The 21414-nt window shown below is 39.7% G+C and overlaps 1 protein-coding gene across 9 annotated transcripts in view; it reads left to right on the top strand.

Moving 5' to 3' along the window:
- Nucleotides 1-2651: 2651 nt before the first annotated feature.
- tcf12 (transcription factor 12) overlaps nt 2652-21414 on the top strand; it is a 103750-nt gene continuing 84987 nt past the window's right edge. For 3 of the 9 annotated variants that reach the window (XM_050040568.1, XM_050040525.1, XM_050040534.1), the window contains exons 1-3: nt 7108-7307; nt 8006-8094; nt 8364-8436. In XM_050040568.1, the coding sequence (XP_049896525.1) occupies nt 8023-8094; nt 8364-8436 (145 nt within the window). In that variant the 5' untranslated portion in view covers nt 7108-7307; nt 8006-8022. Of the gene's footprint in view, nt 2761-7103; nt 7308-8005; nt 8095-8363; nt 8437-15499; nt 15552-21414 lie in introns of those variants that run through there. The other 6 variants (XM_050040560.1, XM_050040507.1, XM_050040516.1 and 3 more) reach the window with 5 other exon arrangements.

Below are 21414 nucleotides of genomic sequence, written 5' to 3'. Positions count from 1 at the left end.
GTGTTAAACCATTTGGTATCCACCCAGGGCAACATAACTTTGATAGTTCTGGCCAATTCCAACCAAATGTTGGTAATAAGGCGAACATGAACATCCGTTTACAACAATCAAGCTGGATCTACACACCTGTTCAGCAGAAACAGAGCCACCTCAGCATCTGTTTGGAAGCCCTTCTGTTTGCGGAGATCTCGCCACCTTTCGATTGCTTCTTTACCGATATAAATACGGGACTTTGCTCGTTCCTTCTCCTGTTCCCTCTTCTTGGCCAGATGATCATCCGAACGTCTCCTTTTTGGTCGCGTGTCGGCCATATCAAATCTCAGTATATCTCAATAAAACACTAATGGATGTGACACTGTCTCTGGCTAACTTTCTTCTTCATGGTCCTCTCATCTACTAGACTCCCCACCCCCCTTCATGTGCACGTGCCCTAATCCCCAAACCCCATCCCTCAATGGGTGATTGGCTGGTTGGTGCAGCCTGGACCACAATGTTAGTGTTGTTGCCATTTGCAGAGCCTGGGCAGCCTACAGAGACCGGACTTTTTCACAGCATATTCAGAGGACATGTAGCTAGCGGATCGTGAGGAGATGTTTGTTGTGTGTGACAAAAACTTTTCAAGCTTAAGAAGACTTAGAGAACCTTTGAATCCATATTAAACAGGTTTATAATTGTATTAAATATCTGGGGGAGGGGTCTGCATGTATGATTTACCACAGCCAACTAATGCTCTTTAGCCTCTCTACAATGCTACTTCGATTATCAAACCTCCAAAATGCATTTTAAAACAAAAACAACAAACCCACAAATCAGTTGCTGGAGATAAAGACAAGTTAAATTTGTCACAGACTTATAAAAGACGTCGATATCTTCATTAACACACATCACCAAGCCACAGCAGCGACAGCCAATGTGAACCAACGGTACAGCAACAGCAGTCCTCTTGTCTGGTTTCTCGCCAGCGCGGAGGAAAAAGTAGTTCCCTCATAGTGTAAGGACTGCGCTGTACGGGGTTTCACGGTTGTCTTGATGAGCATTTAACGAAAGAGTGTTTAAGTACACAATGTTGCCGTGTTTTTACATATTTCTTTATGCTGTATGAGTTTACAGTTTGTCGGCACCTGCACATTTAGGCATCACAAAGCCGAGCTGTCAGTAGTGAGCAGCTGAATACACCTGTGGATGCACGGAGTTGTCATGTGAAACAGGAAGCTACTTTAATTATTCAATGTTTATTTCTGCTTTAAATTCAAAGTTTAGGTGTGCATTTACATTTCACTGTGCGTTTTTTTAATAAAACGAGAGGAAGTAAGGGTTTTATAACACGGCTTTCACCAAATACTTACAAGTTTAAGAGATAGTTAGCGACGTCTCCATCAGTTCGTAGCTTCTTCTCCTCTTTAAACTTTCTCCACCTGACGAAGCTGTACGATATGTTTATCCGTGTTTTCACCCGCAGACGGTCGCTCTCCTTCCTGGCTCTCAGACCTTCCTCTGACCGACGGACTGGTTTTGATTTTTTCGCCACAGGAGCTGAAGGCTGGTTAATGTCAGAGGGTTGTGCTGTCTTCTCCTGCTGTTTAGCCATGGAGAAACTGCCGCTTGTTTCTTTATTCCTTTAAAACGAGCTGATATTCATACTAAAAACAGCAGCTAGTTAGCTTGTTTTCAAATGCGCGCCTGATTTCCGTAAACAGCAACACGACTTCCGGTGTGAGCCTTTCACAATAAAAGCACGACGTCTGTATTTAAAAAAAGGGGCTGCAGACGGAGGAGCGAAATGGAGGAGTGAGAAACAAGACAAATGGACGATAAGAGTTTAGACTTTAAAAACGGGGGACTGACAGAGAAGAAAAAGAAAATAACGTTAGATTTATTGAGTCATAGTGAGAGTGAACAGGAGACAGAAACTCGCATTATGGGAATGAAGATCCAGGGCTGGGTATGAAGCTTTGTCAGAAAGATGGATTCAGAGGGAAGTGGGACTTAGTCATTGCAGAATAAAATGTACACCGAGATATATAGTGCAAGCAACACACTTTCTTACCAGCAAACACAGATAACATTTTATAAGTAACAAGTCTGGATGTTTGAGCATTGCCTACAGACAAGATGAAGAACTTCCTCAGTGGGGATTTCTTCCTCCAGCTGCTGTACATCAGCGAAATCACCATCATCCCTGGCGAAAACAAACCATTCAGTTGAATATTCTGATAGATCAGAAGTGACCGTAGCAGCCACATATTCAAAACAAACTAGTTAGCCAGCTACCTCTCAGGGGAACTCCTGGTGATGCTGGACAGCGATAATGGGGGGTTGCTTTCTGCGGGGCTTGAGAGGCGTGGATGTTGTGTGGTCTCTCTCATAGCTAGGTAATGATAAATTAACAATTATCGCTACAAAACGGAGCGCATTTCAACATGCCTAATAGTGGCTACTGTAACGTTACAAGCTTTGCTGCTATCCAGGGCTGTTTCAACACACTCTGGGGGCCCTAGGCAAGAGGCACGTAAATAAATAAAATAAAATAAAAATCGACCAGCCACCCTCCTCCCCTGACAAGTAAAGAACAGTCCCTAAAGTGCAGTGAGGTTTGTGGGCTGTTACCTGCCACAAAGAGTAATGTGAACAGCTCGTTTCTCCTCTGACACATCACATACCTGTGTGCTGCCACGGCTCGGCTGTTCAGGTATTTCTGGGCAGTCATGAAATCAACAAAGAGGAAATTATTGGACCTGGAGCCGGACTTCCCCGTTGCCGGTAAGCCTTATCTTGCGGCGTATTTGACAGGAATACGACTTCTGTGACCCCTGTTCAACCCACAACTGGCAGGATTCGCCTTTCGTTTCTGCTGCTGGTTGAAATCTGTACTTGCATAGCGTGCTGAATGATTTGTTTTACTTGCAAGAGGGTGGTTTTGCTCGCAAGAGGGTTTTGGACTTTGAACTTATCCCACAGTAGTGGTACCGTGAGGTACCGTAGTACTACGGTACTCCAACAATGGCAACCAATCATGTGGGACATGGTCTCAGTTTGCGTGACGTGTGAAAAGAGACAGAAATGCTGTGCAGTCCCGCACAGTGCCAGACGTCTGGTCACCCTACTTAGCCACTGGCAAGCAGCAGCTAGTAGGGGGCCCCATTAGGGGGGGGTTCCAACGTGTTGTCGTCGTTGCAGTTTCTATAAGAGTTTCATCATATTGTCATTGATATGGACCAATGTCAGCCGTCTCTGGGGGTCCCCTTCCAGCTCGGGGCCCTAGGCAATTGCCTAGTTTGCCTGTCCGGTTGCAACGGCCCTGCTGCTATCATAACACAGCTAATCAACGTGGCAAATAAGACTGCCCATGGGGATTTATAATTAGCTACACGGATGGAAAACCACATACAAGCCTATCTGAGACGAAAAATGTATAACTACTACTCATGCTACTACTGAGTAAAATGTAGCTTACCTGTCCAGTAGCAGAAAAGCTAGCTGCGCATCACTTTTTACACCCTTGGATTCTTTAAGATTTCTCCACCGGTTGAAAGCGTCGCCGATATAAATGCGGGTCTTCATCATGTCACTCCTTTTTTTCTTGTCAGCTTGTTTTTCTTCCTCTGTTTTTTTGCATTTAGCGTGTTTCATTGTGTAAACCGTCTGCGACAGAGCTGGAATCGGTAGCTTTCCTTTCCCCTTCGCCCCTTTATGTCTTCTCTCTCCTCATTGGATAAAGGTTGTAGGATACAAGCAAAATTTTCTCCTCGGCTTGTTGCAGAGCAGAGTGACTGATAGACCTGTGTTATGGACCAAACACTCTAAGTGATTGCTGTGGGAAGATAGAACTATTTAAGACTTATATTAACACAAATATAATGTGTAATATAATATAAATATAATTTCAAACCCCTGGCAAATAGAGGATTTACAACAGAGTGGGAAGTGGGTGAGAGAGGATTAGTATTATCTTATTTAACTTTATTTAGTATGCTAGATGGCAAGTTGTAGTTTAAATCCAATTGGCGGTAATAAAGTGTTTTGAATGACAACCGCCATTAAAAAGAAGAAGAAGGTAACTGGACACAAGTCTCACAAACTGATGAAGAACTGCTTCCTCATGAGAGCTTTCTTCCTCCAGCTGCTGCACATGTGTGAAATTAGCATCAGCCCTGACAAAAAGAAACAATTTAGCTGAATATTTGATGTTTAAGAAGCAAACATTGCTGCCATCTATTCAAATGAACTTGATAGATGAACTAGAAACCAGAGGCAGGAGTCGCTTGCACTTTCCTCTGGGCTTGTCTGTGTGGAGCAGTCTTTCTCTTGTAGTGTCATCCAGTTGGTTGTAAAGTTAGGTAGCATTACTGAGTTAATCCACAGTAAATGATGAGCGTTTAGGCAGTTATAAACTAACATCCAATACCTGGTGCAAAGAAAAAATTAGTTTACCTGTCCAGAAGCAGTAAGGCCAGCTCTGCATCCATTTTCAACCCCCTCAAAACTATAAGGTTTTTCCAATGATCAAAAGGCACAACGATGTACATGCAGGTTTGCATGACTCTTGTCTTCTTTTTCCTGTCACTTTTCTTTTGTTCTTTCTTTTCCTCAGCAGTGTCACTGCCTGATTTGTACCAGAATCTCCATTTGTTTTACATATGAAAAGATGTTTGGGGTTAGGCATCGACCTTGAATGGTTACCTGTTGCACCATCGTCAGTCCAAGCTCTTTTGCCAGAGTTGCGTTCACACAGAGGGGACCTCCTGTATTTGTTTACTGCACAGCAGAGGATGTTACTGATCAAACATTCTGTTTCAGTAAGAGTACAGAATTCAACACTTATTTAAAAACCCTCACAACACATTTAAATTTGGCAAAGTTGCACAAACTTATGTCAGAAATACTCCCTTTTATTCTTAATGAACTTTTGCACATCCCCTTAAATATATTTTTGCACATTCTTGCCGAGCTCTTTCATCTTGAACATTAACATAATTTTAAATATTGTTCAAATATTTTTATTTTATTTTTTTCTATTTTTTGTTTATGTTACTTGTCTATGCACCAAAACACCAAAGCAAATCTTTAAATCTTATCGTTTATAATTCAAAATATTATGGAGGAAAAAAAACAGTGCACACAATTTCAAAAATCTTAGACAATGTAGGCCTAAAAGGTGAACGGTTCTGGCAAAGATAAACTATAAAATAAAATTTAAGAAGCACAATTAAAGTAAATAGATACATAAAAAGAAAGAAATAAAATGTAATAAAAGACTGAAGATGAAGGGTTTGAGTTAGTGCTGTGTACTAAAACAGTAATGGGAGTTTTTGTGGTTCTTCATATGAAAAATGCCACAGTATTTCAGAGAGAAAAGAGGATTTACATCATTATGTGCGTCTCATAAAAAGTTTTACTATAAACAGATCTTGTGTAATAAAAGTGGAATTATGTTTTTCAATGCAATAGTTCAAGATTCTGCCAAAACTGTACAACAAAAATGTACAACTTTGCTAATTTATCTGTTTCTTTAAAGCGTAAAGATGAGAAAAAAATTGCAGAATTTTTTAACCTACTTCTCTGGCTTGGTTACACACAGGATTTTTAATTTAAAAAAAAGCTATTATTTCGAGAGAGAAACCAAATCAAATTTAGCAGACACTGGCTTCTGCATCATGTGCATCATTTCCTGTGAACTGGTACTTTGTGAATTTGTGCAGGAAGGGCAGGATGTGAACACACTGAATGGCTGTTAAAAAAGCCAGCCATTAAAGCATATATCTAACTACATTCAAGAAACTTCATGCTATACGCTGACTGACTAATAACAAAGGAAAGTAAAAAAAACAACATCCAATACAGCTGATACAGTGAAAATTAACAGTCATAACAATACACATCCTTGACACAGCGAAACAAAACATGATTTATTATACACTGAATGATGTCGACAATATTCTGAGAATAAGTTTAGATCCTTCTGCAGTTCTGCCTGTACAGGAGTAGGTAGGCCTACTATATCTGTTTTCTTATTGTTCTCCTCTTTGTTTTTGTAGTTTACTTACTTTACATATTTATATATTACTTTGTATTTAAATTTTTACCACTGATGCTTCCTGTTTGCACTATCCCCTTGCTGCTGTAATGTTACAAATTTCCCTACTGTGGGATGAGTAAAGGATTATCTTATCTTATAAATAAATACACAACTATAAAAACACCACCACCAATAACAGCACCAGAAAACCAAACACCAACAAAAGAACTCCTTAACATTATTATAAACTGCATGTAATCCCTCTCAATTAACACTTATGACCCGGTAGAAGTGTGAGGCTGTCTCTTTCTCTGCAGAAACCCTGCCCTCTGCCTGTGTTTTCTTATTTTCTTTTCATTTTGTCATGATCGGGACGTTCAGCACACAGGTGAGGTCTTTATAAACAGGTAGCAACAAGGTGCCAGACTCTGAGCAGCAGACTCGAAGAGGAAGGTACAAAAATATGCAAATAAACCAAAGTGAAAGGTCAAATGGACAAAGCTGGGGTTAGCTTTCACTTTCACTTTCACTGGAGATACTGTTTACAAACACAACAATGCCTGCATAGTAAACCTTTAATAAATTGGTAGTAGTTTGGGCATAGCAAAATCTCCTGATAATGCAGGACCTAGCTGATATTTACTTTACTAACTGGTGCAAATTGCTTTGCACATTTACTATTAATCAAATTGAAATGAGGGGCTTCTGGGGCCTCTTGAGGCTGTTGCCACTCTGCCTGGGTGCTGATCCAGGCCCTTTCCTGCAGGAAATGTATAAATATTTGTTCTGCCAGTATGAAGAATGACAGCTTTGTGAAAAAGGCTGTAAACAATGCTTTCACAACACAACAATCAATGCAAGTTTTGAATCTAGTATATTAAAAATGAATACGTTGCATTGCTGTTTTTCATGCATACAAATGTGAAGGCTTTTGGGATGCTGCAGTCCTCTTGAATCCATTAAACGCAGCTTTATTAAAGCAGAGAGCGACATGTGGTGCATCAGTGTGACCCGAGACACTGTGCTGCTGCGGACTCCTGCAGCATCTCCCGCTGTGTGGGACCATCATGTCACTGTGCTCGGCGGAGGGATACAATAACCAGTGTCATCGTGGTGCTGAGGCTTTTGCAAACCAAAAATGTCTGCCTAAGGGAAACTCGTAACTGATATATATAGAGGATAATTCACCCAGGTATTGCCGTTTAAACCCACATTTCGCTCTTCCGAGGCGTGTTGCAAGAAAGCGGGTCTTCACCAGATCACCCTAGTCGGGATTTTAATCGGAAAAAAGGTAAAATATCAGTGGGAGTTTACCAAAAGCTTTCGGACCAGTGAAAGAAGTTGGGAGTTGAGAAAGACCATCACTGCGTTTTGTATCCTCGAGATGGAGATTAAGGCTGTTATTTTAAATATCTCCTTGGCTGAGTTACTTATTTTGAATCAGTGTGTTATCTGTGTTTGTCTCGACCCGTCAGAGAGAGAGGTCCGCTCTGTAGTAGCTAATGTCTACAGCCGCTGCAGCTGGTCGCTAGCTGCTCTCAATACAAATGAACCAGTAACTGCAGCTAGCGTTAGCCTGCTAGCTAAGGGGACGTTATGTGCTCGGCAAACGTTAACCATCGTTATGTCGGACTGACATTAACACCGCCGGTGAAAGCCTCATCAGTGAGTCTCATAAATATCAGTGTTTCTACAGAGAGACATTGTTACTGCAATAATGCTGCAGGTCTTGAACAAGCTGTGCCAGACACCCACCTCTCTGTTTAATCAATAGGGATAATAAACTAAAGGTGTGCACAAAATGTTTGCACTATTTTAATGTATTGTAATGCAGCTGGACTGTCTGTGTCTCCATTTGCTGCAATGCCAGAGCCAACTTTACTTCTCAGTGATGGTCTTTTATTCTGCATCCATAACAATTGCCTCTCGTGGCAGTCATTTCCTGTGGCACCAGCCACGCTGTGACCTGATGGACTGTGTTTTCTTCAGGTTTCTAGATCGCCAGGATGAATCCTCAGCAGCGGATTGCCGCTCTCGGAACAGACAAGGAATTAAGTGACCTGCTGGATTTCAGTGCGGTATGATGGCTCTTTGCTTCTTTTTTTTTTTTTTTTTTACCTCTTGGTGCCATGCAGCTCTGAGGGATTTTTTTGTAGAGGTGTGAGGACCAAATAAGCTAAAGCATGACTAATTGATCAGTTCATATTAGTATTGGCAAATGTGATTTGACAAACCATCCTTTGTTTGTTTAAAATCTTGAGCTGCTTTCTGGAAAATTGCAGCAGATCATGTGTGTGGTTGCTGTTGAGTCTTTGCTCTAATCGAAGGTCCATATTCTTCCTTCCAGATGTTCTCTCCACCTGTAAGTGGAGCGAAGAACAGGCCCACCACACTTGGAAGCAGTCAGTTCACTGCGTCAGGTAGGAGCCCTCAAACCCATTTCATTACACTCTCTGATGTGATCTTTGCATTGCATGTGATGGTGTTCCTTCCTCTGTCTGTGCTGGTGGGTTCTCCACCTGGAATCACAGTGGAGTAAAGACGTAGAACAAAGTAAGGTTTGGGCCACATGTGTAAATGAAAATGATCCAATTAGCAAGATGGTGAGATGCAGTGAATCATGTTTTGCCGTACTGTCAGATGCATAAGTAAGGTGTAAATTGCTGCTTTGATCAAGGTGTGTTGTGAGGTGTTAAGTGCAGCAAGTGTTCATGGAATCAATACAGGATGTTCTCTTATCAGGATTCGCTGTGCGGTGTGTTGGAGGCACATTTTAAATCAGGTGTATTTTACATGTCTGAGTGAGAGGCAATCAAAAGTGGAGCTGCTTGAGAATTGTGAATTGTGAGACATCCTCTCATAGAGTTATTCTGTAGTACTTTTTTCTTCGTACAAGTAGCAGAATTGATAAATGGCCAGTCCTTCTGATATACACGCATTGTCACACTGTCTTTACCACAAATTACTGCTATTTTTTGTTTATCTATGAGCGTCTTGATGGGTGGTTTGCTTGCAACAACAAGAGGTCAGATTCCCTGCTCTTGGATTGCTTCCCGGCTATAAATGCTACAGGACATTAATCCGAAGCACATCTATTGTCTGATGTGCTACTAGAGAAAGTCAACAATCAGGCATTATGTTTTCTGAAAGCATGTTTTGTGTGCATCCACAAAGCCTCGTTGTAATCAGTTATCTGTGAAACGAAAGACACACACTTAGTGAAGGAAAAGGCAAAGACACAAGAGCAGAGCTGTCTCACATGAACTGTGGAGTTGTGGGGATTCATTTTAGTATACCTGATCATTCAAGTGAGGAGGGTGTGTGTGTGTGTGTGTGTGCTCTCTTTAGTAAAACAAGGAAACTCTACTGTGAAGTCACACCTGCCTGGTGCGGTTCCCACAAAGACGTCAGTTGTATGTGTGAATGACACAAAGATTTCCGACTATCAATATTCTGGCTGTTTTTTAGAATCACATTAAAGGTGTTTTTGTTAACCTTTTTGTATAACGCAGTCCAGTACACCTACACCACTAACCGCAGCCTCAGATATTTAGGAAATCAACTCGACACTCAAAACCGTGTCAACAAAAAGTGTGAAAGACAAGGTTTATTGCAGTTTTGTTTTTTACTTGTTTGCGTCAGATCACGCAGATGTACCAAATAAACTGGTACCTCACTGTGTATTTGCTAATCATTTATAATGAAATGTTTTCAAAAGCCAGGTTCTTATGTCTCCTCTGAAACACACTGATGATTCATAATGAAACTTTTGGTACTTGAAGGTTGATTGGTCTGCAGATAACCATACCTTCATAACCACATGCACTGACTGTACACTTGAACGACTGCCACATGTGCATTCTCAAACATCTGTGTGCTTTATTATTGAATATAGTAAGATGTGGACATCATGTGGACAGCCACCTTTAGGCTGAGCCTTGCACTCTGTGACCTTTAAAACAGACCCCATCAGCACGGTGCTTTTTGTCCGGGACAGAAAAGAATTGGAGACTGTCAGGAGAATCGTGTGTCACGGCCAAAGCTCATTGTCAGGACTGTGTGTTGTCTGGTGACCAGCTTTGTCCTTTAGAAACGTAACAAAGTCTGAATGTGGGCTGTTGTTTTGCACCACTTCCAACAAAAAATGTTAAAAAAAAAATTGGACATGACTAGAAAAAAGAGACTTCAGTCAAGTAAACGGTTTTATTTACACATTATATTTATAATATTTCAATTTCCTATTAAGATATTTGTGAAAAAAACAGTGTTAATCTTTACCTTTTTTTCTGAAAAAATCAAATATCATCCTTTATATTATTTATTTTTTCCAAATCTCAACCATCTACAAGGGTCAGAAAAACAACTACAGAACTTGCCAGGTTCAAGTGGATTGTCAGCAACTTACACTTCATTGGTAACTGATTAGTAACTAATTTAGTAATTAGGCAGCCATAGTAACCAGATTATTTTTGGTGACGCCATATTGCATCCACATATGAAAGAAGAAAGAAAAAGCTTCATCAGTCAGTCGACACAAGGCAATTTTACACAAGGCAAATTCAAACAAGGCCGCTGAAATGTATCTCTCTGCATATCCCTGCTTTTTACGCACACCACACACACATGCATTTCAGAGGGGTCAGCGTGCTCATACTGGTATCTCTCCAGCAAGTAGCATGTTCACACTCCATACTTGGTCCGTACAGGGGACATTAATTGCGACCCTCGGATTTTCAAGCCTCTACTGTGATGGTCAACGTGATGATGGATATATTTTGTTATAAGGGAAACAATATCTGCATAACTTCTAATTCTTAGATCAGTGTCCTATTTGTTTTCTTTATGTGGAATAAAATGAAATGCTGTTACTGTGATTTAACTCACAGGCAATGACAGTTGAATGCATTGACTTGTGGTTCAGCCTCAAATATCTGAATGCATGGTTAAATGGCAACTCAGAACTTTAGTATTACCCTGACATAATGAAACCCCAAATATTAAATGTATCAATTATGAGTTAGTTCAGTATTTTGTGGATTGGGTAATTGTGTCTGTGCCAGTGGTTGGAAAATAACTATGTGCCAGACGTCAAAAGAAAGGAACTGTATTCATTAGTTTAACTTTTAAGTGTTTTGTGGCAGATCTTAATCCAAGATGCTAATAACTCAAACGACCTACAGATATGGAATATACAATATTTTTTTTAGCTCGACAAGTAGTGGGTATTTGAAGCTGATAACGATATGTGTACGATCAGTGTATTGGCTGCTAGTCATTTTGTTTTCGACATAAACAATAATATAAACACTTTTTATGCAGATTCCTTAGATTTAAAAAAAAATGTGACAAAGATGGTCACAACCTCAAAAATAGTTTGCCTTTACTGTACTGCAATTTCTTGGTGCTTATTGGCCAACATATACCGATATATCGGCTGTTAACTAATATTATATCAGCTGTCTCGCTCTAGTTCACAGGTTTTAAATGTTGTCTGCATCTGCAGGTATAGATTAATATAGGAGTTCTGCTATTAAAAAGTCACATCAACACCTCAGGTAGTTGGTAATCATTATCTTTTTTATGTCCTCCTGAAAATGTTATATAACGGAATTATGCAAAACTAAACCTATATCGCATGAGAAATAATGAGGTTAAAATGAACTGCTTTACCTCGGCAGTGTGTCGAGCCTATAGCGGGTAAAATCCCTCCTTCCCTCAGCCCACAGTATGTGCTCCAGTGTCTCTGATCCTCAAGGAAAGGCAAGAAGCACCTACATAAGTGATTGTGAACATAAGGCAAGTGAGTGTGCAGACAGAAGTGTGGAAATTGCAGGGAATGAGAGTTTGGATTATTGCATCTCAGCTGGGCATAGCCAGATAATTGAGGCAGAGTGGGACTGGCAAGACCCTTCAAACGTGTGCCAGAAAAAGATGGATTGGAAAAAATATCCAAAGTGGCTCTAACAGAGATTCATCATTTCTCCCCTCCAGCTGTGTTGATGATGCAAATTTGATGAGGCCATTGACTGTTACAGTGTAGTGGGGCAGTGGATGGCTGCTGTTGAATGGGTAATTTTCATTTAGTGGTATGTAGTGGTACATTTGTTAGCTGTGACCAGCAGCTAGTGTAGGCTGGTGTCTCAGACAGCTGGATACCAGAATTAAAAAGCACAGCTACAAAGAGTCTCGCTGCTGCCTCTGTTTGAGCTCAGCTTCTTTGGTTCATCAAAGGTCACAACAGAGGGCCGCGGCTGCACTTCTGCGTGATGGGAATCAATTCTCAAACAGATTTTTATCAATACAAATCCTAGCTATTTTATTTGACATTCATATTTTGTTCTGTTGTTTGTGTTGATAAAGATTGCTTTAATTGAACAAGTCATTAAATCTTTTACAGCGTAGATACATGTGAGATGAGATTGTTAACATTGTTCTCCAGCACATGAAGCATCATTATCAAGTCTATATCTTAGCGCAAAAAATTGTAGTGACAACTCTTATTGTAAATTGATTATTGAACTTGTGGGATTTGCTGATGATATCAGAAAGCAAATTGCTGAGCACGTTGATTTGTGTTGTCCACAGCCTACTCTGTGGATGACTGTACAGTTTATTTGAACTGCTTGAGGCTACGTCCAAGCAAATGTGGCCCAAATCCAATTTTTTTTGCTCTCATGTAACACAGAAATCTTAATTTTTCCAATCAGATCTGGGCCACTTTCATATGTGGTCCTAAATCTGATATACCCCAGTCGCCAGCCAATCGAACCCGACTGCCAGACGCTTTCTGACTGGGACATCTTGCCTACATGCCGTGACAGCGTTGTCATGAGGCGCAGACAGAAATACAGGAATGTAGCCCTGGACATTGTAGGTTTGGAAGAACCATTCCTACGTGAAACCCTTCATACCATGGCCCCACTGCTCCACCTGACTCCTCTCCTGGCGACACCCACACCTCTCTTCGCAGAACTACCAGCGTTAGTTGCTAATAGAGCAAGTGGACTGAAAGCCCTTTTGTACGACAGACCAATATCCCGATAACAAACGGCCATTGCACCGACAGGCCGTGTCTCCAGAAATACGCTACACAATCTCCCAAACAGAATAACATGGTTAATTATTATTCAGAGTGATGTCATAGGACCTTTCTACTATGGCGATCATCTGGGAGATGAAGCTTGCACCGCTACGTCATGAATTTTTCAAATGTGATGTTTTTTGTTGTTGTTATAATGCACACGTGTGACGTTATTGGTCGGATGTGAGGTGTTTCAGAGCAAAGGTCCCTTGACAGTGATGTCAGATATGAGTCACTTCAGACATGAATGTGAACAGTCGTGGCAGAAAGATTTGCTCAGGACAAATAATTGAAATTTGAGCATTAAGCGTTGTAATGTGAATGTAGCCTAAAGAACTAAAACACACTCAGTGGACATCCCTGGACCATCCCTGCACATGTGAATGACCAATATCAGACTGTAATGAACATTTATATGGCGACTATGAATACTGGAGATACAGTGCATGGATATTTACCTGTATTCATTCTAGCAACACCTTTTTATTTTGTCTCTGCCTGTGTTTTTTTTGTGTCTCATTTCTTGGCGATTGTTCAAAAAGTTGAATGAAGTGTAATAACAGTGTTGACATTTGCCTGTACCTTATATTGACCATCGTTTTTACTCACTGTCGTTGATTATTATAGCTCATAATAGTCAGATTTGTTTTCTAGCTAACGTGACATGCAGTTAGATAGTCACCAACTGAATTAATGAGCTTTCTCTGTCTGAATGTCAACTCTTTATTCAGAAATTTAGGACTGTGAATGACAAGTAGCAGCTAATAGGCTGATAAATCAGTCCTGTGTGTCTCTGTGAAACCGGTTTGGTGCTTCTCAGTTTGGGTTTGACTTCACATATGTTTGATGCAGTCATTGGTTTTACCACTAGTGCTGCTCTTAGTTGATTTATACAGGAAACCCAATTAGGTCAAAAGCTCGCTGTAAGTCAGCAAAGCAGCAGTGCATGTTGGATTTGTTTACATTAACATGGACATCTAAACCTGCCTGACGGTGAATGTGGTGTGTTGTGTGACAGGGTGGCATAAAGCTGACACGATTTAGGTGTAATACATAATGTTCTTTTTGGAGGCAGGTCCTAAAGTAATCACACTGCAGTAGGTTTTTACATTTATTTTGGGTCATAGGAAACATATTTGTGCCGCAAATCAGGTTTACTGGTTTCTAAATGTTTGACATTTTTCATTTCTCATTTTCATTTCATTCAAGATGCCGTCCGGACCTGAATCTTTTTTCTTTTTCGTCACCCCTCTTGGTAGTTTTGCTGCCAACTGTTTTTGAGTGACGGGTGTGTGATCTCAGAAGGAAAGGGGTTTTATAGATTCCGCAGTCAAACTGAAGTTGATCCTTACGTCTGAGTGTATTTGATGAAGTTAATGAGTTCATTCAAAGCATGCGAAAACACCAGCAGGGCTCCTGTGTTTAGATGGTTCCTTTTTTCTTCTATTTAACTATCTTCCCTGAATAAAATTGTTTGTCTCTGTTAAATATTGATGTAACCCCAGATATTCTGTCATTATGTAATGCCTTCTTTTTGATCTTTTTGGGGTTTTTGACTATGTCATAACTTTTTATGTTTCACTATGAGTTTCTGTACTTTACAGGGCTGAGTTGGTTTCATCTGTAATATCTTTGTCTTTGTCTTTTCTTAATATAAAACATACAATTCAACTTTTATTCTTGGATATTTTGTGACCAAATCATAAACACATCAGATTGAGTAAAAAAAATCATCACTCTACTTCCTATATGTGTATTAAGTGATATCAACATCAGTTAAGATGAAGACATTGGTAAATTAATCATTTAATGCACAGTGTGTGCTATGGTGATGTGTTTAAGGGACAGTTCAGCCACAAATTTGATTTTTCCTCTTATCTGATGTGCTTTTTTTAGTCTAGATTGTTTTAGTGTGAGTTGCCGAGTGTTTTGAGATATTGGCCCGTAGAGATGTCTGCCGTCTCTTGGATATAATGGAACTAGATGTTGCTCAGCTTGTGGTGCTCAACGCGACAAATAAGCAATGTCTCTTTTCAGACTATGATATGGTTGGGTGTATTTCATTAGAAGGAAAATATTTCCCATGTGAAATAACTCACAACAAGGTTTGCTACCGAGTTTTTCAAATGTATTTTTTTGGTGCTCTGAGCACCACAAGCAGAGTGCCATCTCTGGCAGACATCTCTACGGCTGATATCTCCAACACATGGAAACTCAACCAAAACAATCATGACTGATAAACAGCAGTACAGGTAAAAGAATTTTTTTTGATTTTTATTTTGAGGTGAACTGTCCCTTTAAGAGTGCTTTAAAAAATGCATTTACTTGTGGCCAGGATTGTGTTCACACAGTGATACAGACTGATTGATTGAACAGTTTTATTCATGTCATCCTGCATACAGTAATCAGCGCTACATGGACCCACGTGGGGAAATCAAATCCTGGTGACTGACAGTAGGTCATGCTGTACTTTAATGCTCCTGCTTGGTATTGTAATTATTCTCTGGTGACACAAAAAGTTCACAAAAAAATGACTGATCATGAGCCTTATTAGTGTAACAAGACTTCAAATCAGGTGCATGTTATGAACACTGACAAACTGTAGTGACAGGGCTAAAGAGATGTCTTGTGCTTTAATTTTGTGGTTACAGGTAACAGTTTAAAGGGTTAGGTGTAAAAGCACTCTACTGTAAATGGAGAAAATAGATTGTCTTGTTAGTGTGGTACCACGTGCTCTCTCTCGTAGATTGGACACTGACATCAGGCAGTATCACTGGTGGTGAAAATTTGAACAAACAACCAGATATTTGACCTTTTTTGTCAGATATCAGTAAGATGAGGTTTTGCAGTGCTTCTGCCACGTTGCATGACCTTTCATCAGGAGTATTTCATCAGGCTCACTGAAACAAGTCCTGTCATTTATACGGAGAAGACCTCAGTCTTTCTTTTGGATGATGTTTTGCTAAATTGGGAGCTTGGGGAGCGTGCAGCTGTTTATGAATGACCCAGCAGAGACAGTGAGAAAGAAAGGATCAGTTATGATAGCAAAGCTCTGTGCTTGCTCTGTCCATCAAACCATCACCACAGGTTTACAGGACATTTACAACTGTGGCATAATCTCCCAGACATAGTTCCCTTCCTTGTCATACATATAATAAGTGGAGAACACTGTGTGATGTTTCACCTCGCCTGTGCATGTGAACTTATATATAGGTACATATTAGGAGACACAGATACATAGGAGTTACAGATTTAATTAATCAGACTTGCATGTGCAGAATTCTGACATCCCAGCAGTACAAGTACTGTTGGTGCACCTATAATTTATGCTGGATAGAGAAATTCTTGAGGTCACAACACTTCCAGGACATTCAAGGATACAAAATGTATCCACCATATGGCCTGTTATAAAATGGCTGAATACAGCCTAATTTTCCTAGTTGAGTATTCACTCTGCAAGTCCAGTTTTAAGTTCCATCACGAACTTGGTTGCATGACCAGACAAGTCGAGTAAATGCATAATATTGAATCTTCAAGCAGTGTTGGGAGTAGTGACTGGGACCAAGCAAGGAAATTTCCCTCAGGTGTCTCCCTCTAGTGCAGCCGTCTTTCATGTGAGGCTTTGTTACGTTCAGTAGTTCATCCTTTTTCCTTTGGAAGGGACCAAAAATGTGGCCAAACACTGGACAGTGAACAGTGAAATTCTGTCCTTCAGTTATGAAAATCCACAATAGTTCACTGTTATTTGTTTTATTAAAAACCCATCAGATGTTCAAGAACTTAACATTTTTATATTTCTTGTAAATCTCTTAAATGTTACGGAACGACAACAACTAAAAGGTGTTTCTGATTTTTAGTCTCAATGATTTGAAATCATCATAAAGTTGAATCAGCACCTCTCTAAATCACTTTGAATAAAAACAGAACATTATAACCATGACATAAGATTTATGGTAGTACAGTTGTATAATACTACATTTGTTTTGGAGAGGTGTACATAATGAACTGGCAGTTAATGCCAGCCTAACACCAAATGACTTTTAAAGCGATGTAACTGTTGCAGGCAAATTTCCAATGTTGGAATAAAAAAGACAAAAACTTTCACCTCAGTTGTGGCACACCCTGTGATCTCTATCGTTTGGTATAGGGTGGTCATAAAACTAAGTCCGAGCCGTCTGACGTCAGGCTTTGTCTCATCTTGTCGACATGTTTCTAGTCCTGGCTCATGATGCAAGTAGTGAAATTTAATGACATGAACATAGTGAACAATATCAACAACCAATAGGTGCGCTCTCTCTAGCAGCAAACCAGGTAGACAGTAAACATGGAGGGGACTCTAGGGAGTTGCAAGAATTTGAATAAGTCTTGATTCTCCCGTATGTGGAAAAGGAGGAGAAACTGGTGGAGTTGTGAAGTGAACAAGAGTCTGTGTTTGATTCGACATGTATCTGATCCATTAACCAACAGTTACTTTAGTCAGGAATCCTAATTTGTGAAATGGTTTGCCTCTTATTCCCATGGCCACATTCAATCATTTCCTGTAAGCGCTTATCCAGGTACAGAATCGCGGGGGTGCTGGAGTCTATCCCAGCTGACATTTGGCGAGAGGCGGGGTACACCCTGGACTAGACTGTCACAGGGCTGACACACGGAGACAGACAACCATTCACACTCACATTTGCACCTATGAGCAATTTACAGTCACTTATTAACCTCACCTGCGTGTCTTTGGGATTGTTGGAGAAACCCACGCAGAAGGGCCCTGACCAGCTGGTGCATTCAAACCCGGCGCCCTCTTGTTGTGAGCTGTCAGTGCTACCTACTGTACTTCCGTGACCATTCCCATGGTCTCCTCTCGGTAAAATAGTGTAGCTAATCAGTAGAGGCTGGCAGTGAGTTGAGCCGACCTGATCCAAAATCTAAAGTTTGTATGCAAATACATTTTATCTTTATGGATTAAACTAATACCAAATTGATTAGAATACTGTAGACATCTGACACCTTTATCTTTTGTTTCTAGAGTTGTTGTTAATATGTTGTATCTCTGAAAGAGAGTTTGGTGTGTTATTTTTGACCAGGACCAGGACTGTAAATCACCCAAAAAGGAATCTAGTTGTAGTCTTGCACATAGTGACCCTGCAAGATCCCCAGTCTGTGCTAAATCTCATAGTGAGTGACTAAAAGCTCACATTGTCTTTAGATGTGAGAGGGTGTCAGATTTTAGTCTTTTAAATTATTTTCAAAGTCCCCAGTGCATGGTAAGCATTATCTTATGTTCATGAGATATTCAGCATCTTTATCTACCAGCAGTGTGATGCTGGGCAGGTGTGGTACTTTTGGGTTGTTTAATTCTTTTTTTAAGGTGCTTTGCAGCTTCCAGCTGAAAATGTGGTTGTTGAGAATGATTATACACTCTGTTTACTGTATTTGTGGCTGTAAACCAAAACAGTGAGCTAAAAGAGGCTAAAAAGCTCAGTGGAGCTGCAGAGCTTGGTGACAGTTCTTTGTGGGTTTTTGTAAGAGTCCACACACAGTCGTTATTTAACATATTGATTATAGCTTTGAGCATACTGAGTAAGAAGGGATGGATGTCCGGTTTCCTGTTGTAGGATATTGTACATGTTTGCCACAGACAGCAGTGCAGCACTGGTTCCCCCAATTCATTAGACCTAAATTACAGCCAGTGCATTTGTATTGTTTCTTTTTTTTTTCCGTTTGCCTCTTGTGTCAGTGAATAATATTATTGTGCAGCCCGTCTGTGTTCGGAGAAGAGAGGGGACCCTTGAGCCGTGTTAGGAGATGGTAATCAGACGAGATGACAGCCACTGGCCCAAAGAGCAAACACTGACCATTGTTGCACTCAGTGTGTAAAAAGGCCTCAGTTGGTCTACAATATGTCACATCGGAGTTGTCACAGCGCCAAAATTCAGACCCATGTGCTGCTACTATCCCAAGTAGAAGTTAAATAACTAACACAGGTCTCTTTATCCTAGTAAGTCATGAAAGTGACTGTATATATTTTAAGCCACTCACTGAGAATAATTATAAAGACTTTTAAAGAGGAAATGAATCTGCAATGTGCTAACAGCAAAACATGTTTGTCAGGATGAAACTTATCTATACATCTGCTCACTGGAGCGTGATTTCTGGTTAGAGAGATGCCACAGAACCTCTGGTTAAGTATATAATTAGAATTCTGACTAAGAATTGATTGGCAGCCTGACACTTGAAAATGAATTTACAATAGTGCTATAATATATCTGTAATTATCACCTGGGCTGTCTACAAAATGTGTAATTTATCACATCTCAGATTGGGTATTGTTTTACCTTCACAGATAGGAACCTGAAAACCACATCATACTGCCTTTTCATCATTGTCTTTGATAGTGAAGTGCTCAGTTTGAAATGAATAGCCTTAGTGACGCATGAGAAGCGCTTGTAAAGCTGCATTGAACCTGGTTAAGGGGAATCAATAGCTATAGTCTTTCTGTTAAGCTGCTTGCTGAGCTCTACTCTGACTTGAATCAGAGAACTAGTCCACGTGTTTTGATCTGTAATTACAGGCTTTGCTGCGCAGATTCTACTTCTGCTTTTATTGGAGTTGTTTGTTTCAGTCATGTAAATTCTGTTTCTTGGATGGTATTCCTCACCCTGCTGTGAGGAGGCACCTCAGTGCATATCATTTGTCAAATTTTAAGGTAAAAAATATGCTCGATATTGAAAAGGCTTGTTTGTTGCTTGCCGTATTATTATTTTTCTGAGCATACACAATTTCATAAAATCTGATATTTCTTATATTTGGGGTTAAAAATGAACAAAGGGTATTGCATTTTACCGAGACAGATGAGATTACAACAGGGACAATCAATAACTTTGGCTTTTACTGCAACACAATATTGTTTCAAACAGCAACAACAATTGAGGCATCAAATATTTTTCACAGACTATATCTCATAAATTAGATTCTAAAGATCAGATATTATATTTTTCAATATATGCCAGATGGTCTTGCCATGCAGTTGGTCGGAGTTATTGATTTTATTTGTTTATCTGTTTGAATTTTGAAGCATAGAGGTTTTCTTTAATTTAAAAATGAATTTTATCAAGTTTTAGTGCTCAGCTGTCTCAAAGTAGCCTGGCATGCATCAATGCCAAATCATGAAGTTGAAACTGTTTTTTGCTGCGTTGACGCTCATGAAACTGGGTCTATTTTGGGCCATGATTTATGTAAAGCAAACTAAAAGACACCGTGGAAAATGTTTTTGTGTGTGTGTCACGAAGTTAAACCTGTGAAGCGATTAATTAGTCACTTTTCCAGATCGGAAAAAGCATAGTTGCGTTGTAAAATCTCACCCTGTTGTGAGATGATATGTCATCATTCAGCTATTACAGTTTGTATTTGAGGTGTTAATTAGACGTAAGATATTACATAAGCCTGCCCTTTTGATTGTCGGTAGCATCGCAAACTTGTATGCAGATAATAGTTAAAAAATTTAAAAAACAAAGTTCCGAAGTGCTTTACAAAATTAAAAAATGATAACAAAATTAAAAACAGTTTAAAAGTTTTGTGACAAGGAGCTACATATGAGAAAGTAAAATAAAGCAAAATAAAAAGAATACAACCAATAAAATTAAAATGAAGGAATGGCTTTGTATATAAAAAGGTTTTAAGAAGTAACTTACAGATAAAAGTGAGTTTTGGCCACAAGCCCTGTGAAAGCACATATATTAAAATGTGTTTTTAATAGGGGTTATAGATCACCTCTGAAGAGTACAAGTGGTTTTCAGGATTTGATTTGGCTGCTAATTAGGGTTACAGATAATAATTATTTTCATGGACTAGTTCATCAATTAATCAGACAATTCTTTTCATGATTAATCTTTTTTAAAAATAAAATGTTTGAAAATTGGGGGAAAAAATTCACGTCTTCTTTTTTTTTTGTTCCAACAGTTCGAGCCCCAAAGATGATTCATATCCAGTTACTTAAAACAGTAACAAATGTTTGGTAGTTATGCTTGAAAAGTGACTCAAAGGAATTTCACTCAGTTAAATCGACTAATTAGGGTCACTATTAGGTTTAGGTTTATAGGTTTAGGTTTAGGTTTATTTACTTTATTAATCCCCCTGAGGAGAAATTCAATGTTTTTTCTATTGTAATCTTAGGTATTCTTCTTCTTTCTTCTTTCTTCTTCCGAGGAAATCATACTTCCCGTGGGTGAAAACTCACCAAACTTTGCACAAAGGTTCAGTCTCATGCCAGATATCCTCAGCTGTAAACTCAAGCCAATAGTCCTGATGGTGGCGCTACAGCAAG

Source organism: Epinephelus moara, chromosome 1 (assembly GCF_006386435.1).
Source record: "Epinephelus moara isolate mb chromosome 1, YSFRI_EMoa_1.0, whole genome shotgun sequence".
NCBI classification, from domain to species: Eukaryota; Metazoa; Chordata; class Actinopteri; order Perciformes; family Serranidae; genus Epinephelus; species Epinephelus moara.
Note: the sequence above shows the minus strand (reverse complement) of the source record. Positions and strands in the feature narration are given on the sequence as shown.